The 14,070-nt window shown below is 38.7% G+C and overlaps 1 protein-coding gene across 1 annotated transcript in view; it reads left to right on the top strand.

Annotated features, from left to right (window-relative positions):
* The first annotated feature begins 6,446 nt into the window (after positions 1-6,446).
* Positions 6,447-14,070, top strand: part of IL18 (interleukin 18 (interferon-gamma-inducing factor)) — an 18,477-nt gene continuing 10,853 nt past the window's right edge. Inside the window, exons 1-3 of the mRNA XM_006833970.1 lie at positions 6,447-6,525; positions 7,335-7,346; positions 12,702-12,839. Of these exons, the coding sequence (XP_006834033.1) occupies positions 6,447-6,525; positions 7,335-7,346; positions 12,702-12,839 (229 nt within the window). The remainder of the gene's footprint in view (positions 6,526-7,334; positions 7,347-12,701; positions 12,840-14,070) is intronic.

The following is a 14,070-nucleotide window of genomic DNA, read 5'->3' as shown; positions in this document are numbered from 1 at the left end:
TCAGTGTAAACCCCCTTCCAAGACTAAGACTCAGTGGGAATACACGCTCTGATTGGTGACCACGCTTGTCACCGATAAGGGGAAGTGAGGGGAAAACAGCAATGTAGTGGTAAGCTAAGCCCTACAATGTTCAATAGCCTTCTGTGAACCCGGTTGAAGACCTGGTTGGCCAGCAGTGTGGCAAGACCTGGGGACTCTTGGGCCCAGAGTCAGTGACATAGCCACAGAGGACTAGAGCGGAGAGTGAAGTGTCCAGCTGATAAGAAGAGAGGGCATATGCATAAGAACACCCACAATTGCAGATAATACCCACTTATCCTGGCTTCAATGACTGGATGATCAGAGCTCAACCGGAAGTAAAAAGAAGAAGAAGAAGAAAAAAGTATTCTCATACAATTTGATGAACTTGACCTACACCTATGGAAGCAGTAGCTCAAAAGAGGGAACAAGTCCTAACAGCAAGAATCATTCCCACACCCTCCACACACAGAGTAGACAGAGATGGGCAACTTGGACATTGGCTACCCAAAATGGGTAGTGGGGGGCTACAAAGGCAAGAAGTGACTGGCTTACAAGCTTTCAAGAGGGAACCTAGATCCAGAGGGCCTGGAGGAAGGTAGAATCTCCAGTGAGTAGTATTCAATCTGTCTAGGCGGGGCTGATGCAATGAAATGCAGACAGGTTTCTTGTGATACAATAGTGAATAATTGTTATCAAGACTGATTGTGAGGATTGGAAATGTAAAAGTAGACGTTTTACAGCAAGGAGGGGAGTGATTAACTTTTCAATCTAGGAGCGGAGGTCCCTAGGACCATCAAGGAAGAAGAGCAGAGAGCGGGACCCTACCCAGAGAAGCAGTGATGCCTGAAATGGAGGCAGCGATGGAGCAGCTGGAGACTTTAGATCCAGAGAGGGAGAGCGACTGTGTGCTGAAGACCTGGGGGTACGGGGAAGAATTGCATGGAGGGGATTGTAACCATGGCAATGAGATGATATATGATAGAATGAATGTAAAACCAATGTTCTCCCATGTAAACTATCACATAATTCACAATAAAACATTAAAAAAAAAAAAAAGCTGTCATCATTATCTCCTTTAATCTTTTCAATTCTATGAAGTAGCCAGACCCTGAGACATTCGGGTTACTGTCTATGAAAGAAAGAAGTTTGTCTCCAAACTGAAAAATAAGCATATTGTACACTCTGTATCTTTACAGCTGAAAGAAAGAAAAAAAATTAGAGATTGGTGCTTTGCTTTTTTCTGATCACTGTTTAATCCAATTTCATGGTTTCATGTTAATTGGTCCTACTGGATACTACAGTTGAAGGATGAAACCTAGTTATTGCAATTTCTGTCACATATTTATTCTTGCTATATATACATTTTAATGCCTTTTTTTCTTCCCCTCTGATATTCACCACATCAAGCACCTCAGACTCTCCTGCTACAGGCTTCCTTAATAACACAGTTATGAACATGAAATTCTATCACCTTATGAAATGGGAGTCATTTACTTGTTTAATTAAAACAAAAACAATTAGCTACTTATGAAAGCAATTTGTTTCCTAACTCCTGAACCTGTGTCCTGAACTGGCTGAAAAAACAAAAACAGCAACTACAGCTCATTCTTTCTGCTCTTCAACCTTAGCTGCTACTCAGGTGGCTCAATTTTGAAATTTCCAGGATCCAAATGCCCTGCCATGTCCTCTGAAGAAAGGAAGCTCTTTATGCAAAGTCTCCATTTCAACACCGATGAGCAGGTGTTGGAAGACCACTTCAGCATTTCAGGCCTATATCTGAGAGGGCCATTGTCAAGATCCAAGAGACTCAGCCATCCTGGGGTTTTGGATTTATCACCTTTATCAACCCAGAACATGCCTAAGATGCCGTGCGAGTGATGAGTGGCGAGTCCCTGGATGCTCTCCAGGTCTTTGTGGATCATGTGCACAAGTCAGCCCAGGGAACCAGAGGGGGTGCCTTTGGTGCTTGTGAGCATAGCAGCTGATCTGCAGGTGGTGGGGGCTAGGGTTGTGGGAGCAGCTGGTAGGTATGACACTGGACCTGGGGGATATGGTAGGTATGACACTGGGCCAGAGGTTACAGTGGCAGAGCCAGAGTGGTTATAACCTATTTTGGAGTAACTTAGAGACAACTAAGTCAGCTGAGATAAGGTGTGCACATATAACATACACAAGGAATAAAACTTCTTCTGATCCAGGATCTCCCTTCCAGGTGGCTGCATTTATAAAAGATTTTTGTTACTGCACTGAAACATCTTCGTTTCAGTATAACAACTTCTATTTTTTTTTAATTAAGTTTCCAAAGTAGCCTGTTAAAGTCCTTTTAGTAAACTCTATATGTTTTAAAAACTTTTTTCTCCCACTGAAAGACAAATTCTTTGACATTTATAGATTCTGGGTATTTTTCTTGTACCAGTTTTTATGTTTTTGTTTTTATAGTTTTGGTACTCAGGAAAATTCTGGCAAAAAGTTTCAGTCAAGCTGATCCTGCCCCCCACATTTTTCCTTTTTTAAAACATAATATCTAGGAACATTTAGAAGAAACCCTGCTGGCATAGTGATATGCGTTGTGTTGCTAACCGAAAAGTTAGCAGTTCGAATCTACCAGTTACTCTGTGGGGGGAAAAAAATGAGGCTTTCTGCTCCCATAAAGATTTACTGTCTCAGAAACCCTATTGTGCTGTAAATGTAAGTCCATTCAGACTCATAGTGACCATGGATAGGGTTTCCAAAAAGCGGCTAGTGAGCTTGAACCACTGACCTTGAGGTTCACACTGACCTTGAGGTTCAAACCGACCTTGCAGTCCAGTGCATTAAGCCACAGAGTCATACCAGGACTCCCCAAAACCCTATACAGGGTCACAGTAAGTCAACCAACTTGATGGCATACAACCACCACCAGTGACATTTAGAGTCCTGGTATGCTGCTGTAGGATAAGCAAACACTAGACTGCTAACCACAACATCAATGGTCCAAATCCATCAATCGCTCCATGGGAGAAAGATGAGGCTTTCTGCTCCTGCAAAGATTTTTAAAGCCTCGGAAACCCTATACAACGTCACTACAGACTCTGAACTGAAAACAACATGTTTCTTTATCATGGTTAGAAAATAATTTCCGAATGCACCTATAAGAAATCTGCATCAAAAATATGATTACCTGGAGGTTTTTTTTATTCAACATTGAGATCACCTTGATTATATAGAAGAACTTTAAAATGTTTTTGAGTATATATTTTTTTAATACTCGGAGGAGAAAAAAAACTTGTGTTTCAAGTAGTGTTTACAGTGTTTTTCATGGAGCCAATTTTTAAACTGAAATCCAAAAACAACAAAAAGTCATCTTTTCTTTTGCTAGCACGTTAGTACAATTAGATGACTGTTCAAGAAAAATAAAGTGTCTAAGGAATTTTGTTTCTGTTCATTATTTCCAGGCTGTGCTCTTTCTACTGTGCGTTTTAGGTGCTATAATTGCATTGTAAGAATGAACTCCAAATAAGATTGATGATTTGACTCAGTTAAATAATGAATCTACACAATCCAGGAAAGAGTTTTGTGCCGGATGTGTCTGATCAGAAAGTCTCAAGAAAGAAAGAGTGATTTATGTGAGAAAATTCGGTGCTTGCAATGATCTAAGCAGATATTTTTTTCAAAGTGCTTGGATATTCCTCTGAAAGAGGTACTGGCTTCAGAAGGACTAGAAATGACATCATTTCATTAAAATAGTGATTTTGCATGCAAAGAAATGCCCGTGTTCTCTTTGTTTCAAGTTCTTCTGCCCTAGAAAAGAACCCACATTTGAAGGCGGGTCCAAGGCGTGCCAGAAGCAGTCTCCTCCCTCCACATTCTTCTCCTCCTCGCTCAACTGCTTGGTCCCCAGTTTCCTCACCAGAAGGCAGCTGGATCCGGGTGAGCAGCAGCAGCAGCAGCAGCAACGAGAAATTAGTGTCCAATGCTTTCTGTCCTCCTGACTGCTGGCTTCCGCTGCTAAAGGAGCCAGCAACTTCTGCTATCTACATAGTCTCAAGAAAACGAAAGGGACCGTCTAGATCGCTCCCTCTCGTGGGAAACTCTTGGGCATAGGTAAGAAAAACCATTCCTCTGTATTTGAAAACCCGGACATAGCAATTTAGAGATAAGTAAGCCAGAAAAGTGATTGAGAGGAATTTGAATCCTCTATCACTGTGATTGACAACAGAAACATGAGTAACAGACAAAGTCAGAATAGAAACGATTTTTCTCTCTTCTGTAGAACATTGGAAAGTATCACTTTAGAGCTCTCGACGTTCTCAAACTTTTTAATCTCAGGACTCCTTTACACTTGTAAAAATTATCCAGGACCCCCAAGAGGTTTCTAAGCTATTATATTACTGTAGTTCACTGTAGTAGAAATTAAGACCGAACATTTAAAAATATTTACTTATTTTAAAATAACAATAAACATCACATATTAACATAAATCAAATAATTAAAAATAACTATATATTTTTTAAAATCTAGTTTGAAGAATGACATTTTTCACTTAATGTCTGGCTTAACAGAAGACAGTTGGAGTCTTATTCTGCTTTTGCAATTTGGCCTATTACAATATGGCACAAAGTGACCTCTAGTAAACTTAATCATGAAACAACGAGAGAGAAAAAGATAAATAACATCCTAGAATTTTATTATGAAAATAGTTTTGACCCATGGACCTCCATAGAATCACTACTTTAAAATGATTCGATATTGTTGTTAAGTGCTGTCAAGTCGATTCCACCCATAGCGACCCTGTATAGGGTTTCCAAGGAGCGGCTGGTGAGCTTGAACTGCCGACCTTGCAGTTCAAATGGCTTTGCAGTCTGACACATTAGCACACAGCACCACAACAAAATGATTAGATAATGGTCTCTTAAAGGTGTCTCAACTCAAAATCAATCATATAAAATAAAATAAACACTTTTCCAAGTTTAATAATATTGATGAAATCTGCATCTCCACCCTTGGGTTGTGCTACAATTGGACAATAGTATAGTCGTCTCAAGAAGGTCTTTTGTTTTGTTTTGTTTTTAATGAAGAAATATCTAAACAAGTATATCTATTTTGAACTAGGACTAACAAAAAGTAGGACACTCATTATTTGGGAGAAAGATGAGACTATCTACTCCTGTAAAGATTTGCAGTCTTTATAGGGTCACTCCCAGTTGGAATCGCTAAGTGGCAGTGCTTTTGTGGTTATTCACTGCCATCTACCTGTCTGTGACTCATGGTGACCTTCTGTGTACAGAACACAATGTTGGCTGGCCCTGAGTCATCTTCATAATTGTTGATATGTCTGACTCCTTTGTTAAGGTGCCATCCAATCCGTTCCAACTCACAGTGACCCTGTATAGGGTTTCCAAGGAGCAATTGATGGGTTTGAACTACCGACCTTGCAGTTAGCAGTCCAATGCTTATCCTACAACAACACATCGGGACTCCTTGTTATGACTTTGGGATACCTTTAAATGCCTCTTTTTCTATTTCAAGTGCTAGTAAATCTTCTCTGAAGATATCTTTTTTTATCTGACTTGTTTATAATATTCCTATCATGTGAATTATTATAGTAGCTTCATAGTCCGTGTGTACTGTCTTTTAGAATGTGCAACTTGCTAGCTCTGTAACCTGTAATGTATTCCCATTGCCTATGAGATAAGATTCAAAACTTTTCAACAGTACTTTCAAAGCCTCACTCCCTAACCCAAGCCCACTTTACATTGTGTTCACTGTTTCCCAGCAGAACTGTTCCCCTACAGTAACTAAAGGGCTCCATTCAGTCCACCCCACACTGCAATATTGTTTTGATTATCACATAAATGATCTTTTATGCTCTGTGTGTCTACCAAATCTTAACCATTCCTCTCTCCATCTGTTCAATTCTTAAGCTTAGTTTAAAATTCAATTCAATTCACTTTCCTACCAAGGCCATTATTCCACCAATATCAATTTCATTTTTTCTTGTTTTGTGGTTTTTAGTACTTGACTATGTATTTAACAGTTGGTTAAGTATACCATTTATTTATTTATTCAATTTTACCATTATTTTTAACTATTTAATTTTTTAAATCGCCATTCCTCCCTACCCTGGGCATTTTAATATAACAAGATTGCAGATAATTTTTAACTCACCTTTATAGTTCAGTTTGATAATAGGCTACTTTATAGCACTGTTTCAATTAGAAAATGCTTCTCACATCCAAATATTGAATGATTTGCAAGAGAAGATTTGGAAATAACCCTGCAGTCGCAGTCATAAGCTGAAGACTCTTAGCATTCATTAATTATCCATAGTGTTCATCAGCATACTGATGAAACAGTGACTTCTGAATTTAGAGACAGTACAAAGTTACAAAGAAACAATCACTACCTCTTACCAGATGATTCTTTGCTTTCCTTAGGGAAAAAAGATGGCTTCTGAACCAGTGGAAGACAACTGGATCAACTTAATACAAATGAAATTTATTGACAATACACTTTACTTTATACGTAAGTCAAAAACAATAGGCTAAATACATATTTCAGAGAAATGAATTCAGAAAATGAATTTGTGAGGTAAACAAGCACCTCCCTTTCATCACCAACTTCCAATGTAATATTAATGGCATTTTTCTCTGGAAAAAAATTATTGGGCCTTTAGATACAACATGTCTGAGATCCCAGTGCCTTGCTGCAGCTCAGATCCTAACTATTCAATTAATAATAGCCTACTTATAAGTTGGTAGCAGGTGCATGTCATAAAAATTCTACAAAACTGGGTACATTTAGAAGATACTGTCTCCCAAAGCAAATTGGCAGCTTACAAAAGAAATACTTGAAATCTAGAATTCTGTGAGTGAGGTATATCATCTTATGTAAAGATACTTAACAAATTAAAATGGATTCTTATGATTAATCTTCCATGAGCAGTTCTTCCATTGAAAGCTTGGCTTCATTTGAATGCTTCATAGAAAATCCTTAAGTAACTTTCCACTAAAGCAATAAATGTCTGAACAAAATCAATCACTTTAAAATATCCTTTTATCTGCAGATTTAAATTTATAAACCGGATTTAAGGCTTTATATCTAAATTTCCTTAGAATGTACTAAATCTAATGGGTTTTGCTTTATGGAACCTTTAAATTAATTATATAATATTTCTGATGGAGGCCAACAAAGGCCATCACAGGTGGATAGAGGTTAAAGAATGGAGGAGAGGGTGGTAAAGAGTGATTTTGTTTTTTTAATAGTAAGGGTGAAAGGAGGTTCTGAGTGGAAATCTAGAATTTAATATATTTTTTCTCTTTTTTCCTCTTCAGCTGAAAATGATGGTAAAGTATAAATTTATTTCTCTTTCTTTGCTGTTTGACCAGCATTTCACAGACACATACATACCACTATTCTCAGATGGCAAAAACTGTCCACATAGTAACTTGTCTATTGGGAAGCTAATCTTTCCTCAAGAGACTATGAAACCAACAATGATGGAATAAAGGAGCCCATAAGTGATTTTAAAAAAAAAGAACCTCTAATAAAATATGTGCCTCTGCATCTTAGGAAATCCTAAAGCTCTTAGAAGCTTCAAAATCAACCTTAACTATTACATAGGTCTTAAATTTAGGATGGAGTCATGTATTCTCTGTAGGGAATAGGAAAGGGGGACTGAAACATTAGAATTATTATCCAAAATCAAGAACATCAACCTCCTTTCTCAGAAATGCTTTAAAAAGATGCCTGGGGGATTCTAAGAAGGCAGAGAATTCTGGAAATAGAGGAGATGGAGAAGAGTTGGGCAAGGGGAACTTTGAGGTTGCATCACTAAATCTTGATGAACCCCTTAAGCAGTTGGCCCGTCTTGTATCAGGTAGGATCATACCCACATCTAGCCTTTGATCCTTTAGCAGATTCCCAGGTTATTAAAGGGCATTAGTTTCTAATATTGTTTTCCTTAAGAATAGCCATTTCTCCATTCTTAAGGTTATCCTTCGTTGTCGTAAAGTGCCGTCGAGTCGGTTCCGACTCATTGTGACCCTGTGCAGGGTTTCCGAGGCCGTAACCACTACGCTTAAGTTACGAATCCGGCTGCGAACCACAAGGTCAGCAGTTCGGAAAAAAAAAACTACCAGCTGCTCCACGGGAGAAAGAGGAGGCTTTCTGCAACCGTAAATATTTAAGGCCTCGGAAACCCTGCACAGGGTCGCTATGGGTCGGAACCGACTCCACGGCACATAACAACAACAACAAAGGTGATCCTTATTAGGCTATACTAGTCCTTGGTGCTTATTAAAGATTGAACTATATTAATTTAATTCAACATACACTGGCGTCTGTATTCCAGACACGATGTTGAGCACTAGAATTAAATGATGAGCGAAATGCAGTACCTACCAGAGAAGCAGGCACATAAGAAAGGCAAATGGAATACGGTAAGATGTATCTTGCACAGGATGATGTGAAAGATACATCTTACCATATAGATAACTCAGTCCAACAGACGCTTTGAAGAAGAGTGACTTGAAGCGCCAAGATAAAGTGTCCTAAACAGAAGACAACACACAAAGTCCAAAATATGAACAAATACATGGCATGGATGAGAAATTAAAAGTAATTCAAAATGGTTTGTGTGTAGAGTAGGAGTAGGAGAATAATGAGAGAAGCTAAGAAAAAGAGTGTAGACATCAAGAAGGTTATTTTATTCCAAGCAATGTAATTTGGGCCTTACCTTAGATGTAACAGAGAGCCATTGTGACATAGTGTTGTTGTTAAGTGCCATCTCATCAGTTCTGACTCATAATTACCTTGTATGGGGTTATTGAGGCTTTAAATCTTTACAGGAGCAGAAAGCATCATCTTTCTCCCACAAAGTAGCTGGTGGACTCGAACTGCCTACCTTGTGATTCAAAGTACAGTGTTTATTGTTTAGCGCCACTGCGCTCCCTTAAGCATGGTATGTATTAACTAAGATGCAGATTCATTTGCTACCACAACGAGATCTAAACAATAGAGGCTAAAATTAGAATAATAGATATTTTTTCTCTCAAAAAAAAGTCAAACTAGGCAGTTCAGGACTAGTGTGGCTGATATGCAGATTGATAATATTGGGATCTCAGGCTTCTTCCATCTTGTTACTCCTTTATCCTCAAGGGAGCGGAATACATTCACATAGTTTAAAATCATTACCATGCTTCCTAGGTCCATTCCCAGCTAGTGAGAAATAGGTAGAGATGAAGGAAGACAAGTTCATTCCCATTAAGGCTCTGCTTTGGTGGTGGTGTGCCATGGAGTCAGTTCTGACTCATAGTGGCCCCTGCATAGGTTTTCTGAGGCTGTAAATCTTTACTGTAAATCTTACTCCCACGGAATGGCTGGTAGTTTTGAATTGCTAAACTTGAGGTTAGCAACCCAACTCGTAACCACTATACTACCAGAGCTCCTTAAGTTTATACATATCAATTCCATTCATATTCTACTGACTAGACTTTAGTCACATGGACACATCTAACTGCAGGAAGTCTGGAATATATTATGCTTAATTCTAGGTGGCTATGTGCCTTGTTGGAGTCCTCGTGAGATGCTGTGGGATAATGCACTGGATCACAAGGCCAATTTGAACCGCAAGGCTGGCAGTTCAAATTCCCCAGCCACTCCTTGGAAACCCTATTCAGGGTTGCTATGAGTCAGTACCAACTCCACAGCACTTAACAACAACAACAACAACAATGTGCCTTGTTAAAATTCATAGATAACATGTTCATATTTTTATATTTTTTAAATATCCTAGCTTCAAAATAAAGAAATTGGTGGGTAGAAGGCAAAAAAGGTGGGGAATGCTAGTTGAGAGGTAATTATTGCAATCCTTATAGGAAATGATGGTGGTATGAATTAAGATAGGTACTGTAGGATGAAGAATTATTATTAATGAGTTTTAGACATATTTAAAAGAATAATCAGGACATGGTTTGGGGTTGAATATAGTTGTTGTTGTTGTTAAGTGCCAGATGGGAAAGAAGGCAAAAAGGATGACGCGTATGTTTTTCACTAAGCAGTTTATACCATTCAGTGGAATAGGAAACACAGGAGAATTAGAAAAAGTTTAATATGCAAAGAAAAACAGGATTATAGATGATGAATGTGTTCTTAGATTTTGATATGTGGGACATCCTAGTGGAGATGTCCAGTAGACTGTTAGACATACAGATGTGAGCTCAGGATGAAGATTTGGTTGGAAATACAAATGGCAGGAGATTTACGGCATCCAAAGTTATAGGGATAAAAAGATTAACCTAGGAAAAATGTGTAGAGTGTGAAAATAAAAGTCAAAGATTAAACTCTGAGAAAAGCCTTCACTTAAAGGATACAAAAGAAAGTGAAACTAATAAAGGTAGACTAACCAAAAGGGAAGAAGAAAATCAAAGACAGTGTTATGTCATGACTGAAGAGTATTTCAAGATGAAGATAATACACAGTTGAATTTTGCAGTCTTGAAAATTAAGGGCCATAAAACACCTATTCAATTCTGCAACAAGGACTTTGTTGATCTTGGTGAAAGCAATTGATGTAGAAGTGTACACAGAAGCAAATTGCCATGAATTGAAGAGTAAATGGAAATTAAGGAAATAATACAGTTTTCTATTACAAGTTTGGCTATTAAAAGGCTTTCACTAGAGAGGGATAGGGTTGACCTAATATAGCAGACTAATGTGATGGTGGAATTCTGGTGTTGAGCTGTAAGATAAGCACTAGACCAAAAGGTCCGTTAGAACCATGAGGTTGGTGTTTCAAACTCACCAGCCACTCCTTGGAAACCCTATACAGGGTCATTATGAGTCAAAACCAACTTGATAGAAGTTAGCAACAACAACAACAATGTGATGACTGGAACTGTGGTTGCCTTGGCAGGGCCAGACCAAATGATTTTGCAGGTCATGGGTTAATGCACTGAACTGCACAGTCAGTTTGAATGGCAAGGTTGGCGATTCAGGCTCACCAGCCACTCCTCAGAAACCTTATACAGGGTCACTATGGGTCAGAACTGACTCGACGGCACTGAACAAGATATAGCCCGTGAGCTGGACATTCCCCACCCCTACTTTAGGATCAGATTTAGGAAGTAAAATTGCTAGCTTGGTAGAAGAGAAGGTGCTGGTGGTGGTGTGTCGAGTCAGTTCTGACTCATTCTGACTTCTGCTTTATGGGAGCAGAAAGTCTCTTCCTTCTCCAGTGGAGTAGCTAGTAGATTCAAACTGCTGACTTTGTAGTTAGCAGTGCAACTCGCAACCCACTATGCTGCCAGGGATCCTTAGAAGAGAAGGGATAATTGGTATATAGAGGCCCCAATAGGAAGAGCACAGATGAGATTAACCTTATATACCAGGAGTGGTATCTTTTCCATATTTTTCCTTGGGACAAGAAGTACAGAGGAAGTTACTGGCGGTACCACAGTTAAACGTATCATTGGAATTGTTGTTATGCTCTATGGAATTGGTTCCAACTCATAGTGGCCCTGTAAAAGGTTTCCGAGGCTGTAAATTTTTATGGGAGCAGAAACCTTCATATTTCTCCCTTGGAGTGGCTGGTAGATTTGAACTGCTGACCTTGTGCTTAGAAGCCCAACTCATAACTCACTGTGGTACCAGCGTTCCTCTTGGCATTGGAGTAGCAGTAAGCTATTCCCTGAAAGTGAAAGAAGTTGTGATATATAAAGATACTGAGGAAAGTGAAGAAGGTTTGAAATTGTAGCTAAAGGCTGTGAGAGAATGTCACTGAACTGAAAAACAAAAGGCTAAATGGGTGGAACCAGTTTGCATAGGTATATATTTTTCTCAGCAGCATTCAGTCAGATTTGGAGTTTTATAGTAGAAAGACAAATTATTTTGGGATTTAAGATGTTGGTGAAAGAGCAGATGGGATCTAGGCTGCACAGGGACAGAAGGGAAGACAGGAAGAGATTGTTAGGTTGGAAGGCAATACAAGAGTGAGGAGAGTAGAGGACTCAGTGACACCTAAGAATGTGTTGTTGTTGTTGTTAAGTGCTGTTGAGTTGGTTCTGACTCATAGGGTTTCTGTGTGGATGGTGACTTTGAACCGCTGACCTTGTGTATTCTACAGCACCACACCAGAACTCGAAGACATATATGCTGCTGCTGCTGCTGTTAAGTGCTGGCTAGTTAGTTCTGACTCACAGTGATCCTGTATAGAGTTTCCAAGGAGCAGCTGGTGGGTTTGAACTGCTAACATTATGGTTCACAGTCCAGTGCTGACCCTACAGCGCCACACCAAGACATGTATTGTTGTTGTTGTTAAGTGCCGTCTAGTTGGTTCTGACCCATAGCAACCCTGTTAGAGTTTCCAAGGAGCAGCTGGTGAGCTTGAATCAACGACCTTGAGGTTCAGACCGACTTTGCAGTCCAGCGCATTAATCCACAGCACCACACCAGGTACAAGTGAAAATAGGAGAAAACAAAAAAGGCAGAAGATTATGGTCAGAAAGTAAGAATTTGTGGTTTCAGAGAGAGTATTTCTTAGTGATGAAACAGATGAAACATTGAAAGTGGTTAAAAACAACAGTCCTCTTCATCATAGATGTTTCTGTAACAAGATTGCAATTAGTAATTCCTAAAAACTTAAGTGTATGATACACTTATTTGTATATTTTAAAAAATAATAGTATTTAATGTATATTATAGAAGACCTGGAATCGGATCATTTCAGTAATATTGAACCTTCAAGATTTGCAATCATACGAAATTTGAGGGACCAAGTTCTCTTCATTGACCAGGGAAAAGAACCTGTGTTTGAGGACATGCCGGATTCTGACTGTCTAGGTAATGGGTTTTTTGTGTGTGTGTGTGTGTTTTTTACATATTTACAAGCTTAAAAATGACTAGCTATATTTTCCCATTCTATTTTACTGCCTATGCTTTTTTATACTAGACCCAGTGTTGTTGTTAAGTGCCGTCAAGTCTATTCCGACCCATAGCGACCCTTTATAGGGTTTCCAAGGAGCAGCTGGTGAGCTTGAACCACCAACCTTGCAGTTCAAATGACTTTGCATTTGACTGACGCACTAGCCCACAGTGCCACACCAGGACTCTACTACTTCGATGAAAATCTCAAGAGTAGGAATAATTCTACTTGCAAAAAAATTTATATTTTGTAATTGACATGAAAAATTGGATACAGTAAATACATTGCTAAATATCGTGCCACTCTAAGGTTACATTGGATCATCATGCCCTTCACTGTAATTGCATAAACTGTATATATAGAGTTGGATCCTTAATTCCTGCTGCTTATAGCTGAATATGCTAAATTGTTGTTGCTAAATGCATTGATTTGGTGCTGACTACAGTAACCTTGATTAGGGTTTGCAAGGCTGTAAATCTTTGCAGGAAGCAGAAAGCCTTATCTTTCTCCCATGGAGTGGCTGGTGGGCTCAAACCATGGCCCTTGGAACATACTAAATAGCATTTTCAAAGCTCAAAAGGAGAACTAAACATACAAATATTTCAAATCAGTCTGTTTTCCACCCTTAAAGTGCCTTAAAAAATGAGTAAGTCTCTTTGTCTTCAAAAGTATATGAATTCCAAATAGCAGTGTTCTAGGCTGGAGGGTTGCTGACTAGACAGCACTTAACAACAACAAAGCAGAAGTGAAACAATGGTTTTCTTGGAAAATACTGAATTTTTACCTTAGTAAATAAAATAGTAATATTTTTATTAACATTCAAAAGTTAAAGATAAGTCATAAAAGGGCAAATATTATATGATCCCACTTAAATGAAATGGGCAAATGTATACTGATAGCTTATCAGTGGTTACCAGAGGTGACAGGGCTCAGGCATGTGGGAATCATGACTTAAAGGGCACTGGGTACCTGTTAGCAGTGGTGGCATCATTTAGTTGCACAACATAATGAAAGTCATCAATGTCACAGAATTATACATGCAACAATTATTGAATTGGCTAATGTTTTCTTTTGTATTTTTACCACAAAAAAAAGTTAAACACAATCTTTTAAAATTCAGAATATCTTTACAAGATTCACACAGTTGTT

This window comes from Chrysochloris asiatica, unplaced genomic scaffold (assembly GCF_000296735.1).
Source record: "Chrysochloris asiatica unplaced genomic scaffold, ChrAsi1.0 scaffold00008, whole genome shotgun sequence".
NCBI lineage: Eukaryota > Metazoa > Chordata > Mammalia > Afrosoricida > Chrysochloridae > Chrysochloris > Chrysochloris asiatica.
Note: the sequence above shows the minus strand (reverse complement) of the source record. Positions and strands in the feature narration are given on the sequence as shown.